The following is a 13509-nucleotide window of genomic DNA, read 5'->3' on the forward strand; positions in this document are numbered from 1 at the left end:
AAATTTTATTCCACTTTTTCACGACAGTGACATGAAAGTATTTCAAAACCGTACAAATACCGATAAAAAATACAAATGTATTTATTTTTGCAAATAAGTAAGTAACCATGAAGAAACTGTTCTTTTCACTGACTGATTACAAAGTCGTTCTAGCGTAGGTTTATACTAGTTGCAACATACTAAACTAGTAAAATGGTATATCCATCCCTTTCCTTCCTCATTTTCCCCTTTTTCCCAACTTTCTTCCACCTATTACCGACAAGCGCTCAAAACCAAAATCAAGTGTCAACACGCTCTGTTCTTATCCTGGTTTCAACTTCAACCCAACCGATTGCTTGCCCTTGAAAAACAGAAAATTGCACGCTAACTCAGAAAAACAAGCCCTTCTTCTTCTTTTTCTCCTGTCCCCCCATTCCCTTCAAGATATCATCAAACGTGCTCCCCCCATTACTGGGTGCCGGCGCCGCCGGTTGCGCCACCTGCCTTGGAGGTGACTGCCTCGGCGGCGACTCTCCTCTGCCTAATGGACTTGGACTGACACTGGGGCTCGGATACTGCTGCTGTTGCTGCTGCTGCTGCTGCATCTGTTGACTAATCGATCCCCTAGAAGGATCTCTGTACGCCGTGGGCGGTGCGCTGGACCTCCCCTGACCTTCACCAACGCTTAGATTACCCAGCGCAGCAAGAGTCTGCGCGCTGCCGACCGAACTCGCGCGGTGGCCATGGGCGGCCGTGGAGTTGGACGAGTCAGGACGACCACCACCACCTCCGGAGAGCATGTTGGCGGGAGTAGAAACGACGCGGGAGCTGCGGTCACCGCCGGGAGCCAAAGATTGCATGAATTCGGCTTCTTGCTGAGACGAGGGGCCGTTGGGGCCGAACTGGCTAAAGTCGAGCGGCTCGAGGCCTATGGCGATGCTAGACCTATAGGTCGAGACCCCGCGACTAATTGTTGATCCCGTCCGTGGACGGAAGTGAGGAGAAGCGGGTTCGGAACCGGGAGTGCCACCTCCGTAGCTGCTTTGTGATCTTGAGCCAGAACGTTGGTGGCCCGAGGTGAAGGAGTCGTTGTCTTGGAATACCGGGCGGGGTGGTTCCAGAGGGGTGATTTCCTCGCCTAAGGCGGCGGCGGCGGCTTCGAGGGGCTGGTTAATGGCGGCGGCGGCGGCAGAGGCGGGGAGAAGAGCGGTCTCCCATTCCTTAGCTGCGAGCCAGCAGTGCGAGCGCATGTAGATACCTTCGACGGAGAACATGACCACGTCCGCGGACAGCTCTACGATGCCTTGACCGTTGTTGGTCTGATACCACATTTTGCGGACTTCGCCGGCATCTTCCATCCAGGGCGGGTTGCCCTGGGGAGCCTCGCAGAGGAAGTATTCGACTCCTTCGGTCCAGTGAAGCTGGGGGGCGTCGACGACGAGCATAGGCAGGGACTGCAGAACGACGTAAAGGAAAAGCCAGTAGCCGACGCGCTGGTTGGCGATGTCGGAAGGGTTGACACCCTTGGCCTCCTTGTACTCGAACTCCTTGAAGGCTTGGAGGAAGGGGAGCTGTATTGAGTCGGTATCCATGTTGCGCGACTTGATGAGCATGAGCAGCAGCTCGTTGGAGGCCAGCTTGCGGTCGAGCTTGGCCCGCTTCTTGGCGTCCAGTTCGCGGTAGTTCTCGTGGATGGCGGTCATGGAGGGGATCTTGGGGCAGTCGAAGGGGATGGGCGGCAGGACGGGTGGAGAGGAGTGGTCAAACTCGCTGAGCATGGCGCGCAGGGCGGAGCGCATCAGGAAGAGTTCGTACTCGAACTCGCCGGCATTCTTGGCCTTTTCCCTCTCGGCCTCGGCTTCCGCAACACCGTCGTCGAACTTTTGGTCGATAACACGGGGAGTGATGGATTCGCGGTCGACGAGCAGGTCGTACAGAGCACAGCAGTCGGAGTAAAGCATCTTGAGGCATTGGCGGTTGAGACCACTCTGGGAGAAGTGGTTCTTCTTGCTTCGCGCCTTGGGTGGCCAGCTGCCAAACGAGTCCTTGTAGTAGCCAAGAACAAAGGTGCGCATCTTGGCGAACGACTTTTGCCATTCCTTGAAGTTCAAGTGCTTGGCCTCCTCACTGGATGTCGAGCTGCCAATGCCAGCAAACAGGGAAGGGAACTCGAAGCTCTCGAGACGAAGGTTGGCGTTGGCCTGCCTGTTAGTGAGATCCAGATAGGCGCGCTCAAGCCTGTTCCTGGTGCTGACCGAGATACTCTTGTAGACGGGTAGGTTGAGATCCTGAATGGACTCGTACTTGCCCACGGCGTGGGTGAAGGCTTCGTTGTAGAGCGTCCATGACCGCATATGCTCACCCAAGATGATGGCCTGGATAGTCTTCTCGCGGCTGCCTCTCACATCCGAAACGCCAAACTGGTCCAAGAAAGAGTTGAAGGCGGCATCGACCTGATCGCCAAACGTTGACCCGTCATGGTTTCTGAAGCCGAAGTGCTTGAGCAGGGCAGCCACTTGAAGAAGTGCCGCAAACAAGGTTGGATACGTGTGTGTGGCAATAATGGGCTGGCTGGTCAAGAGAGCAAACATATTCCTTGCTGCGACGAGGCTGTCCAGATTCGTATTCTCGAGCGGGAGGTACAGATGTCCGTCAGTCGGGCTGGCGCCGTAGGCTGATGGCGATGGTACTGGTCGCCTGTTGGCGGCATCGTCGACGGTAAGAAGGCTGCCGCCGGCACTAGCTTTGCGGGGGTTGGTGAACCCGGCAATCTCGGACAGCAATAGTTGCGAGGAGCTGACGAGGTAATCATGGACTTTGAAGGATGGGCCGCGGCCACTGGTAGGAGGATGGAGGTAGATGAACAAGTTTCCAGATTCGTTCCATAATTCGGGGACCTGTGTAGGTGGGTGGGTAAGGTGAGTGAGTACGGATGTCCGACGGATGTAACCTAGGGAGAGAGAGGCACGTCATCATACCTTGTCGCCATTCAGGAGGTTCGCCGTGCTGTATTCGGCCTTGCTGTCTGGCGCAACAATCCAGGCCGCATTGCTGTCTCCCTTGTTGGCTTCGGAGCCGGAGCCTGATCGGCCTCCGAACCAACTCCTCCTCTGCTTGTGCTTCTGTGCTGTCGGACTGCTGCCGTCATCGCTGCCGTTGGAATGGGTTGATGTTGGCCTCGAGTCTGCCGAAGTGGAAACGATGCGCGGGGGTTCTGCTGAGGGAGTGCGGTTATGAGTCGCTGAAGGTTGGCTGGAAGTGCTACGGCCGCGCGAATGGCTGCCTGTAGGGGATGTTGGTGAGCTGCTGCCGGATGGTGGTTGTTGTTGTTGTTGTTGTTGCTGTGATTGTTTCTGGAGACGGTTGGGTGGGATGGCAGCTCCCGGCGGGGGGCCTTCGACGGAGACACTGCGGGCCCCGTTGCTGGGCCTTGCTGCGGGGGGGCCGAGGTTTGTCTGTTTTAGGGGCATAGTCGACGCTTAGGTAAGATATGGAATGGTTAGTTGGGGAAAGGACGCTAAGTAGGTAGAGGTAGGAAGAAAGAGGGCAAGATAGTGTCGAACAACTGAACACACCTGATTGTAAAGACGACAAAGGAGGGGATGAGCTATTAGTAGTAGGAGCCCCAGGACTATTATTCCTGCCCAACAACAATCCATCGGGTGACGAATAGTTGGCGGCCGGGTTGTGATATATTACCATGTTCTTATTATGGACGTCGCTGACACTGGCTGCTTGCTGCGCCTCTGCATTGGCGTAATTGGCGGCAGGGGCCGGGCTGGCAGTTACTGGCCGTTGTTGCTTCCGGGAGGCTCCAGTGGTACCTTTTAGCCCAGTACCCTGCTGATCTGCGGCGTCTGGTGAAAAGAAAAAGGATGGAATCAGCATCGAAAGCCGGGACTTGCGTCGTTGCATCTTGGACGCCGGGGGTCCCTGGTCGACGTCTTGTATTCCACTTTCTCGGTCCGTGTCCGTGGTGGTCTCGGAGTCTGGTGTAGGTGGTAGCTGGACCACGCTGGGCTCCTGTATCCCCTTTTCCCTTTCTGCTGATGAAGTATTGTGACGGAGAGATGAGGAGAGGTGTTGCGAGAGGGTGCTCATTCGGTGGAGGGGCTTGCGCCGGACTGAACCGGCGTCGACACTCGTAGGGGCCATGTCGGGCAACACGGGCGACACAGGCGTTCGGGAGTAGTATTGCTGCGGAGGCACAGCGTAGACGGGAGGATCCAAAGTTCTGCTTCCCATCTTTTTCCTGTGGAAAAAAAAAGGGCGATGTTGCCCAACCTTATACACTCTCTTCCAGCAAAGAATCTCCCACCCCTTATTGCCAGGGGGCCGGCACAAACGGGGGGGCACCACCTGGCGGTAGAGTCGTCGGGGTGCTGCGTTACCGAGAACCACAATGCGGTTCAAAGTGGATCAGGTGATACGAGATGTTGGTGGAGCGAAGTCGCTGGCCTGGTCTTGGTGTTTCTGGTGAATCGGAATTCGGAGGATTAGCCTCACGCTTCTGGGAAGAAGGAGGAAGACCAATATTGATGGTCGTACATCGGCAGGGCGGGACACACTCAAGTGAAGGAAGAAGGGTTGCCATCGGGGGACAACATCGGACGGAAAAGGGGACGACACACACACAGCTCGACAACATGGCAGGGTCAGTCCTGTATGGCTTGACATGCTGCAGCGAGTGACTTCTGTGACAGCTACATGATAGCTTACGTCGTACACGCAGTATCCCTACTCGAATTTGTTTCAGGACGACCAACATGTCCAGCTGCTCCAATGGGGCGCGATCGGCCTGGACTATGGTTTGATATTCTGGTCATCAACCACTTTCACTTCCCTCGGGGCAAACCTGTAAGGTCTACCATACTCAGCGAGTGTTCCACCATGACGCCGTGTCTCGCGTGGCTTTTTCCTTTTTGGGTCTTTGAGGATTCCCATGGTGGCCTCGCATGTCCTCGTTGGTGACACAGGATGCCGTATCCATGAAAGCCACTCTGGGTCCTTTGACACACTCGCTGCCTCATCGGATCCTTGCACTCTCGAGTGTTTGACGACTTCTCCCTCCAGAGAAAGGGGTTCAGCTCTTGAAACCAAGGTAGAGGTACCATGAGGGTCCAGAGAGGGCATTTTCAGCCTCATGCTCGTCTACCTATCGATAATGGCGGGGTTAAGGTAGGTAGGTACCTTTCATTACATGCAGAAGATGGAGGCTCCGCTGGGCCCTTGGGGTGCCTTTCCAGGTTTGGAGGAGGGCCGGGGTTAGGGATGGTAGGCGCATGGTTGCGTGGATGCAGGGGGTACCTTGAACTCTTGGGTTGTCACCCGCTGTATACTAGTTTTGTCACTTTGCAGCTTACCGTTAGTTGTCAACAGACGGAATGCGACTTTGTCCTTTTTTTTCTTTTTCCCACTCTTCTTATTTTCCCTCATATGTTTAACCTCTTTTCGGTCCTAGTATCCTCTTGTTCACCGTATCTTCAATGAGGCTCTTGGATTTCCTTCATTGCGCAACAAGGAATATGGGTACGAGATTATGGACTGACCTCCCCTGCTCCACCAGGAGTATTGATAACCCTCACTAATATTCTCCGCCAAAATGATGGATCCTCTCAAGAAGGCCGGGAGGTTCTCATGACAGCGAACCACTGACTGGGCGCCCCGCTCCATTGCGGCCCTTTCCGACGTCATCCACAACATCCGGGGAAGGCTGAAAAAGGTACACCACATTCCGAAGCACTGCCACTCCTACGCGCGTCTGCCACGTCAAGCACAAGACAAAGCTCCCCCAGAGAGGAGCCCTGAGTGCATATGTACTTGAGGTTAGGCACAGGTCAACCAACCAATTCACCCACATGGCGGGCATGCATGCGGAAGAGCTGTAGGTAGTGTACGTGTACGTGTAATCCCGCTTTTCAAACGACATTTTACGCAATATCTCGTTCCGTGGGTCCGCCTGGTATGTAACGAGATGGCCAGCCAGCATTTGATTCCCCAATCGTGCAAACCCAACAACCTCCAGATTGCTCCCCGAGACACTGGTGAACCCCGGAGTCTTCGGGCCTCACTTGGACTCCATGGGTGGCCACATCAATCAGTCGATCGATATTCATTCTCCCAAAAGGAAGAGACCCACCTCGCTAATATCCCGGCAATGCGCTTCCTTCTCTCATACGGCGGCGCTAGAACTGCCAGATGGAAGCTACCTAAAGAAACGCCTCATTGTGCCCTCAGGGGCATCGAGGTATGTACATACCTCTAGCGTACATCTATTTTCGGCAACAGGCCCATTGGTTACTTTTTCTGCCTCTTTCGGGCGAAGACCGCCGTGGAAGCCGTCACCAAACTCATCATCATGCATATAGCTGCCCATACACCACCCATTGCGATCCTGCTCCTCAACAGCAAAGGCTACCAACCCAAGTCTCTTGCATTGCATTTGATCCTTTGGCTTCTCTTGTTTCTTCTGAGGAAATTACATCTTCACATCCTCACATCCCGTCTTGAGCGGAAGATCGGGAGCCAACACACACACACAACTCAAGACGCCTCTCTCTGCACGGGGAATCACACAGCCAGACAACCAACAGACTACCTCTAGGTAGGTAACCATCAGCCAACCACGTGTAACACGCATGAATCCAACCCACTGAAACCTCGAAGAAAACTCTATAATGGGTACTACTACGCTGCACTTACACTACATACATAGGTCCACTGCATACCCGAGGGGACGGAACCGCCTCCTCCCTATCCTCACCCTAGAACAAAATGGGTCAAAAGTGGTGGTGTGTGGTGCAAGTCCAAAACGGGCCATGGGTGGGTGGGTGACTTCAAATTGCAACTCGTGCTTTTTGATGATGCATGTGATGCTTCGCCTTACAACTACATCACCTACGGCGTGGGAAAGGAGGTAGCCGCCGGGACACACACACACACACACACACAACCTCCATCAGGACCTAACTCAGCCTCCTTCTGATTTTGCTGTTGTTTCTCAGAAGTGCTACCTCAAACTACGCCTCTTTAATACTTTTAATTATTTACTAGATAGGAACCGAATGAGAGTGTGCTTGTGTCTCCGCGCTTGTAGGTTTTGGCATTTGAGTGGGAGTATGACAAAAGCGGGAAGGAGTCGAAACTGAAGCGAACGGGAGGCGCAGGTGCAGTCAGTGATTTGGTAAACCCGCTGACCCGATGATTAGTACTCTGAGAGAAGAGCCATATCAAATCATGATAAAGATTCTTCTGGGGCTGTCATGTTGCATGCGCAAGTTGACAATGTTTCAATAACTTGGCCAGCAGTGGGGGAAAAAAAAAACAAAAAAAAAAAAAAAAAAAAAGCACTGTTACCAGATCCGCTTCCAACCGTTCATAGTTGCCGAGTGTTTCACGAGGGTAGGTAGGAGAGATCACAGGTCGAAGTACATATCGCCTTACTCCTCTCGGTCGGCTATCATCCATCATATACTTCCTTCATCTTGTTACCTACCCTCTCCATTTCTTCTTTCGTCCACTTGCTACGACGACGAACGAGTGCTGGTGACACAGCGGATAGATAGATACATCTCGGACACGAGCCGCAATGGGGGAAAGACTCACTCACGTACTACCAACTGGCCACCTACCTAGGTAACTAGGTAGTTAGTTAGTTAGTTACCCAAACTCGGACTCACACGCACATGATACACAAGTGAGAATGGAAGCTCTCAGAGTCCAAGATAATATGAAAGTCCCGATCCGACAAAAGTAAGTACCTACCTAGTCAGTTCAGTCGTAGGGGCAACCAACCAGATATCAGGACGGCAGTAAGTAGTTACTTCCCTAGGTACATACATACATACACACGGCGGGCCATTAGGTAGGTGCAAGTGCGCACTCATCAAAACTCACACAACTTTATAAATTCCCCCTATTCCACTTACAGAGCTACATAAAAAAAACACAAGAAGCCTTGTACACCTACCTATCTATCTCGTGAAATGGACACACACCTCGTATAAGAGATGAACTTTGTCGTACAAGCCGGTCTTACCTAGGTAGTTTGCCCTTCATCGTCAGGTAGTCAGTCTCCTTTCATCTACAGGTACCGGTACCGGGCTGTTGGGTCTAGGTACTTAGGTAACTTCAACTTACCCGAGAAAATCAATCTTCGGTGCGGTCGGTGTCTAGACAACTTGAATGTATGTGGACCTTTGTCCTGCTACCTAAGTATAGAGATATATAGAGGTGTGATTACGATTATTAAGTATCTTTCTTAGGGACAGATAAAGCGACGCTCATCAGACACGGTAGGTATAGGTATTTACATGAACTTAATGATGGTATAGGTACCTCTAGTAGAGAAAGGAGGTGAAGTAAAGGTGAATGAATTCTGAGGTGCATTTAGATACCTAGGGACGGGGACCATTGACACCAGCCTGTTTGAGAGACATAAAGCTACCTATATAGGTACCTCTATCTTATTGTCGGGCAGTTAAGTTGTTTGCTTGTAGGTACACTAGGTAGGTAGGTACCTAGGTAGTGTAGAGGTATGTCACTATTGCAAAACCTCTCTGACGAGATGTGTGTACAATTACCACGTGTGTACCTAGGTAGAGGTAGGTATGTTACGAGCTATGTAGGTACACATCGGTAAGTATGCAGTTTGATTAGGTACCCATGTTTCCCACTGAGTGTTTTTGCCCAGTTGTACGTACCAGTGACTACCTACCTACCTACCTACCTATAAGCCATTAGGTCATATACATCCACACCCGCTAATCCTCCGACAACCTTCACATCGCTGACCATAGGTACCGCTAGGTAAATGTAGATGTTGATCTACAACTACACGGGGTGACTATAAAACTCCTCCTAGGTGCCCCTGCCTAGGTGTCCCTAAATAACTATATGTATTCTAAACTGTCAAGCAACATATCAGGTAAGTAGGTAGGTAGGTAGGTAGGTACCTCTATTCACCCATACATAGTCAATTCAGTCCAGTCCAGTCCAATCCCGTCCAATCCACTCAATCGACCTACCGAGTTTCGTATTCCTTGCCTACACGTGGTTGTGAACAACAAAAAAGCCACATATCAAGTTCGTTTAAACCAAGAAGAAGAACAAAAACAAACAACAAACCCAAGAACTAAAGGTACCTACCAAACCAGTTTGCAAACCATGCCGGCAACCGCTCACCAGACAACCACCGAGAGGTTAGGAAGGTATCCAGACGAGAAAGTCGCAGATAATTTAAAAGTCACAAGATCGAGTGTTGGTCGAGCGAGACCGAGTTTTAGTCGAGTATATGAGCGAGTCTAAGACACACCGCACAGCTTATCAATAGTCAATCAAAAAGGACCAACATGACGGAGTAAACCTTTCTGGGTATCACCCATTCAACGAACTGCAGCACGTTACTTAAACAACACTACAATCAAGTATCAGGTATTCATTCATACCTCCTCCATACTTCATCCAAACCCCCCCTACGGGTATATATGTCCTGTCCTGGTGGTATAATCACAATGCTGCCTATCCTTCTTCCCTCACCATTCAATAATCCCAAGTAACCAAAATATGGATGAACGAAAGTAAGAATCCAACACGAAAGGTGTTCCTTCACTGGCCATTGTTTCTCTGAAGTCAAGGTTATGACGCGGAGTAGGTAGTCTGGTCCTGACATCGAGAACCAACCAACCAACCGACCAAAAAGATCCTGGTATCTAACCAAAACATGAAGAAGAAGAAAGAAGAAGAAGAACGCCGCAACCCCATGCTTTTTCCCGTTAATCATTCACTTTTTTCACTTTCGCCTCTACGTCGCTGCCATTTCACCATGCTCTATACGCCCCTCCTCCTCCTCCTGCTGCTGCTCCTCCGCCCACCGGCGAGTAAGGTTTGTATCCCGGATACGCCGCCGCTCCTCCTCCCTCATTCTGCCCTCCCATACTTCCTCCTTGCTGCTGTCCCACGGTTGTTGGGCTCGGCCTGGAATAACCCCCACTACTAAAGTCGAACCCTCCAGTAGCAGAAGCAGGACTACTACCACCATTGTTACCTCCCAAAGCACTCTGACCTCCCATAGTATTATTCCTCACCGGAGGCCTAGGCAACGGTCCCGTCGGCGCTGGGGAGGGCGTGGAGCGCATCATGTCGCCGTAACTAGCTGCGTTGTTCCCCCCTCCGTAAGCGTTGTTTCCGCCAAAGGTGTTTTGCCTCTGTTGCTGGGTGCTGCCCTGGGAGTATGGCTGGTTGGAAAAGCCGTCATATCTGCCCCCTGTGACTCCCGTTGATTGAGGAGCGGGAGATTGGTGTCTAGGTCCGCCGAGGCTGCCATAGCCGCCCCCCGTGGCTCCCGTTGATTGAGGAGCGGGAGATTGGTGTCTAGGCCCACCGAGGCTATCGTACCCGCCCCCTGTGACTCCCGTTGATTGAGGAGCGGGAGACTGGTGTCTAGGTCCACCGAGGAAGGAATCATCGCCTGGCATTTCGTACGCCTGATTACTGCTGGGTCCTCCGTACCCGAGACCGTTCAGTGGTTGCTTGGGAGCTGGCGACCGGCGGGTCATGGGGTTTGGAGGATAGGCTATTGTGTTCATTGCTGCGGCGGGCGGGGAGCGAACGCGGTTAGGTCCCGTACTTCCAGCTGCCATCCCCATACCCGCTGCTACGCCACCGGCGGCCATGCCGTAGGGTTGTTGCTGAGAACTGCCGTAACCGCCTTGGTTGCCGGAATCGTAGCTATCGTAGGGTGAGGTGTCGTAAGGAGAGGCAGGGCTGTTGGTGCTGGCGCCGTAGGAATCATAAGTGTTGCTTCGTGCGGTATCATAGGTGTTGTTTCGTGCGGGCTCGCCGTAACGGCCATAGGCATCTTGTTGTGGGTTGCCGTAACCACCGCCAGGGGCATTATACCCCGCGTTTCCTACGGCAGCGGGGCCCATGGCGGAAGCGGCCATTCTGTATGGTGATGGGGATGAGGACTGGCCGTAAGGAGAAGTCAGGGATGCTTGGTTATATCCTTGTGCGTTCTGGCCGTAACCGTTGTTGTTTCCGTAGAAGCCGTTGTTACCGGCCGGACCTCCGTAGGGACCCTGCTGGCCCCCTGGAGGTGGACTAGGTCGTGGTGTTGTTCCTCGTCCAGGTGCTACTGCCGGAATAGTAGCAGCCGCGCCGGACATGACCACAGCCCCAGCAGCAGCATCGGCACCGGCACTCTGGGCAGTCTTCTCCTCCGGCTTCTTCAACTGATCCAGCTCCACAGCCTCCTCTTCCACCATCACCTTCTTGTTCCCTGCGCCCTCCCACTCCGGCATAGCAGGCAGCGAATCGCCCATCGTCTGCCTCTTCTTATTGACTTCGAACTCAGCATACTGGGGTTCAGATGCCTGGGGATTATACGTGGGTGCCGGACGGCTTCCGAAGCCATGATCCATCGGCTCCGGAGCCTTGTAGCCCTGATCGGGTGGAACGTAGGGCGCATCGAGGTACTTGTGTTTGCGAGCCCCGGGAGGATCGCAACAACCGCAGCAGTTTCCGCAGCATTGGAGGCATCGGAAGCACTCGCAACAGCACGAGACACCACAGCAGAGGCAGCGACCTATGCACCAACAAACCGAAAAGATGATGACACCGGCAAAGATCATGAGCCCGATGGCAGTCCATCTGTGAGAAGAAGGTCAGCCCGTGTCATTTCGGCGGCAGCGACACATTTGTCAGGGAACAAGGTTCGAGATGACGTACTTGCAGTAAGCGACCTTCATACAATTGTCCCAACTTGAAAACGCCGTCTTGACATTGTTGAAATCCTGAATGACATCTCTTTGTTCGAGCGGTTGTTGCACACTGCGCACAAGTAAGTTGACAAAGCCATCCGCAATTCCCCCTTGGACACTCCTCCTCATGGCCACGTCTATCGCAGGCATTTTGTCGTCTTATTTTGTATTTCTAGAATGTTATATATATATCGTCCGCTCGTGGGTGCGGACCTTGGTCAGGCCGGAGTGATTGACGACCTGTCCTATCGGTATGATTTGGGTATCGATGAAAAATTGGTCGAGTCCAATCGCCTCTAGTCTCTCATTGTTTTCGTTTTTTCTTATCCAACTTTCGTCCAAGTTCGTCATATAGCGTGCAATATTTCTTGCCTTTAGTTGCGAAGACCGGCGCGATGAGTATCCGGGAATTCAATGAATCGTTGTCGACAATATAACCAACAGAAAAGATCGTGACAGGTGTGTGAGGCTGAAAAGAGTGAACAGCGTGCTTGCGGGTAGAACAATGGATGTTGTGGAAAGAATGTGTCGTCTACCGTATACCGATACTGTCTGAATGCGTCGTTCGTCCGTTCGAAGATGGCGAAGTCGAAAGCGAAGTCGTCTGTCGTCTGTCGCTAAACGCGAGCGGCGAGCGGGTGAACGAGCAATCCAAATCCAACCTGGACCAAAATCCCGAAACAATTGGGCAGGGCGACTCGGGGATGAACAGTACAGTATCAGACTGAACCCTTCTGGCCGTTCTAGGCGTGTCGTCGGGTTGGACAAGACGGTCGCACAGGTCGGGAAGGTTGTCGCACCGAGTGGTCGTCTCAGATTAAAATTGAAACCACAGAGACGCGACGCAGTAACGGTAGCAGTGTGGACCGTGAGAAGTGACAGGCGGGAGGTGAAGCGAGAGGACGAGGAGAAACGACCGACACCACTCGATGCGAAAAGGGGGTATCGGCAGTGTAGTACGTTCCCTCTTGAGGCCAAGAACGAAGCGAACCCGGGACCGCGGAACCTGGGAAAGCGAAGAAGAAAAAAAATAGAGATGGGAAAAGATAGGATTTGCGCCTCGCTGGTGTGGGACGGGAAGGGTCAACAGGCACCAAAGTGAAGGGAACCCCCCAACAATGCGGGTGAGTGGTGCGGTGGACTTTTAGTGCGCCTTCGAATGACCCGCTTGTTCCTCTTCGTCTTCCACAACCCCGGCTCTGCTGCAAGGTACGGACGGGCTGTGATGGGGCAACGCCAGGGAACCAGGACGGGGCAGTCGACTGTTCTTGGGTGGGATTTGCTCACCAAGGGTCCTCACTTTGTCCGCTTCGGTGTTCCTCAAGGCTTTTTCGGGGCGGCGGTGGTGAAATGGTGAAACACCAGGCTAATGCGCCTTGAATTTGCGCGATTATCTAGGTATGTAGTAGGATGGATAGATAAACGGTAGCACGCATCCGGTAAAGGGATTCCGGTGACCGGAGATGTGGATATGTGCTGTGCTGTGCCGTGGGTATTCTCTACGAGGAATGTCGGTATGGTAGATGTTCAAAGACCTGAACTCCCAAGGCCGCCAGCAAATGCTCGCTACTTACCGAAATAAGAAAGCTGCGAGAAAAAGGCCCGCCGGTTTTATGAGCAAAAGCGCCCTTTGTATACACAGCCTTCTTCCTCTCTCTTGGCCTCCCTCGCCTTGGAAGCCAAATGTCTCACTGTGTCAGTCACGTCACCAGCACAGAATCCCAAGCGCCGAGCCTCACCAGCGGGCACCTGCGGCCTGATTCGCGCGGCC

At 52.8% G+C, this 13509-nt stretch overlaps 3 protein-coding genes across 3 annotated transcripts; all 3 read right to left on the reverse strand.

Annotated features, from left to right (window-relative positions):
- Nucleotides 1–64: 64 nt before the first annotated feature.
- NCU10529 (hypothetical protein) lies at nucleotides 65–3546 on the reverse strand. Its single transcript, XM_011395004.1, has 2 exons — nucleotides 2958–3546; nucleotides 65–2876 (listed from the first exon to the last, which is right to left on the reverse strand). Exons 1-2 carry the CDS (start codon nucleotides 3447–3449, stop codon nucleotides 369–371), a joined length of 3000 nt encoding a protein of 999 aa, XP_011393306.1. The 5' UTR covers nucleotides 3450–3546; the 3' UTR covers nucleotides 65–368.
- Nucleotides 3547–5303: 1757 nt separating this feature from the next.
- Nucleotides 5304–7029, reverse strand: NCU02843 (hypothetical protein; the record flags this gene model as incomplete). The annotated part of the gene is made up of 3 exons (XM_011394739.1): nucleotides 6239–7029; nucleotides 5529–5730; nucleotides 5304–5317 (listed from the first exon to the last, which is right to left on the reverse strand). The coding sequence occupies exons 1-3, from the start codon at nucleotides 6419–6421 to the stop codon at nucleotides 5304–5306; spliced, it is 399 nt and encodes a 132-aa protein (XP_011393041.1). The 5' UTR covers nucleotides 6422–7029.
- Nucleotides 7030–9333: 2304 nt separating this feature from the next.
- Nucleotides 9334–13241, reverse strand: NCU02842 (hypothetical protein). The gene is made up of 2 exons (XM_959039.2): nucleotides 11707–13241; nucleotides 9334–11628 (listed from the first exon to the last, which is right to left on the reverse strand). Exons 1-2 carry the CDS (start codon nucleotides 11886–11888, stop codon nucleotides 9798–9800), a joined length of 2013 nt encoding a protein of 670 aa, XP_964132.1. The 5' UTR covers nucleotides 11889–13241; the 3' UTR covers nucleotides 9334–9797.
- Between the last annotated feature and the right edge of the window lie 268 nt (nucleotides 13242–13509).

The sequence above is a fragment of the Neurospora crassa genome, linkage group I (assembly GCF_000182925.2).
Source record: "Neurospora crassa OR74A linkage group I, whole genome shotgun sequence".
NCBI lineage: Eukaryota > Fungi > Ascomycota > Sordariomycetes > Sordariales > Sordariaceae > Neurospora > Neurospora crassa.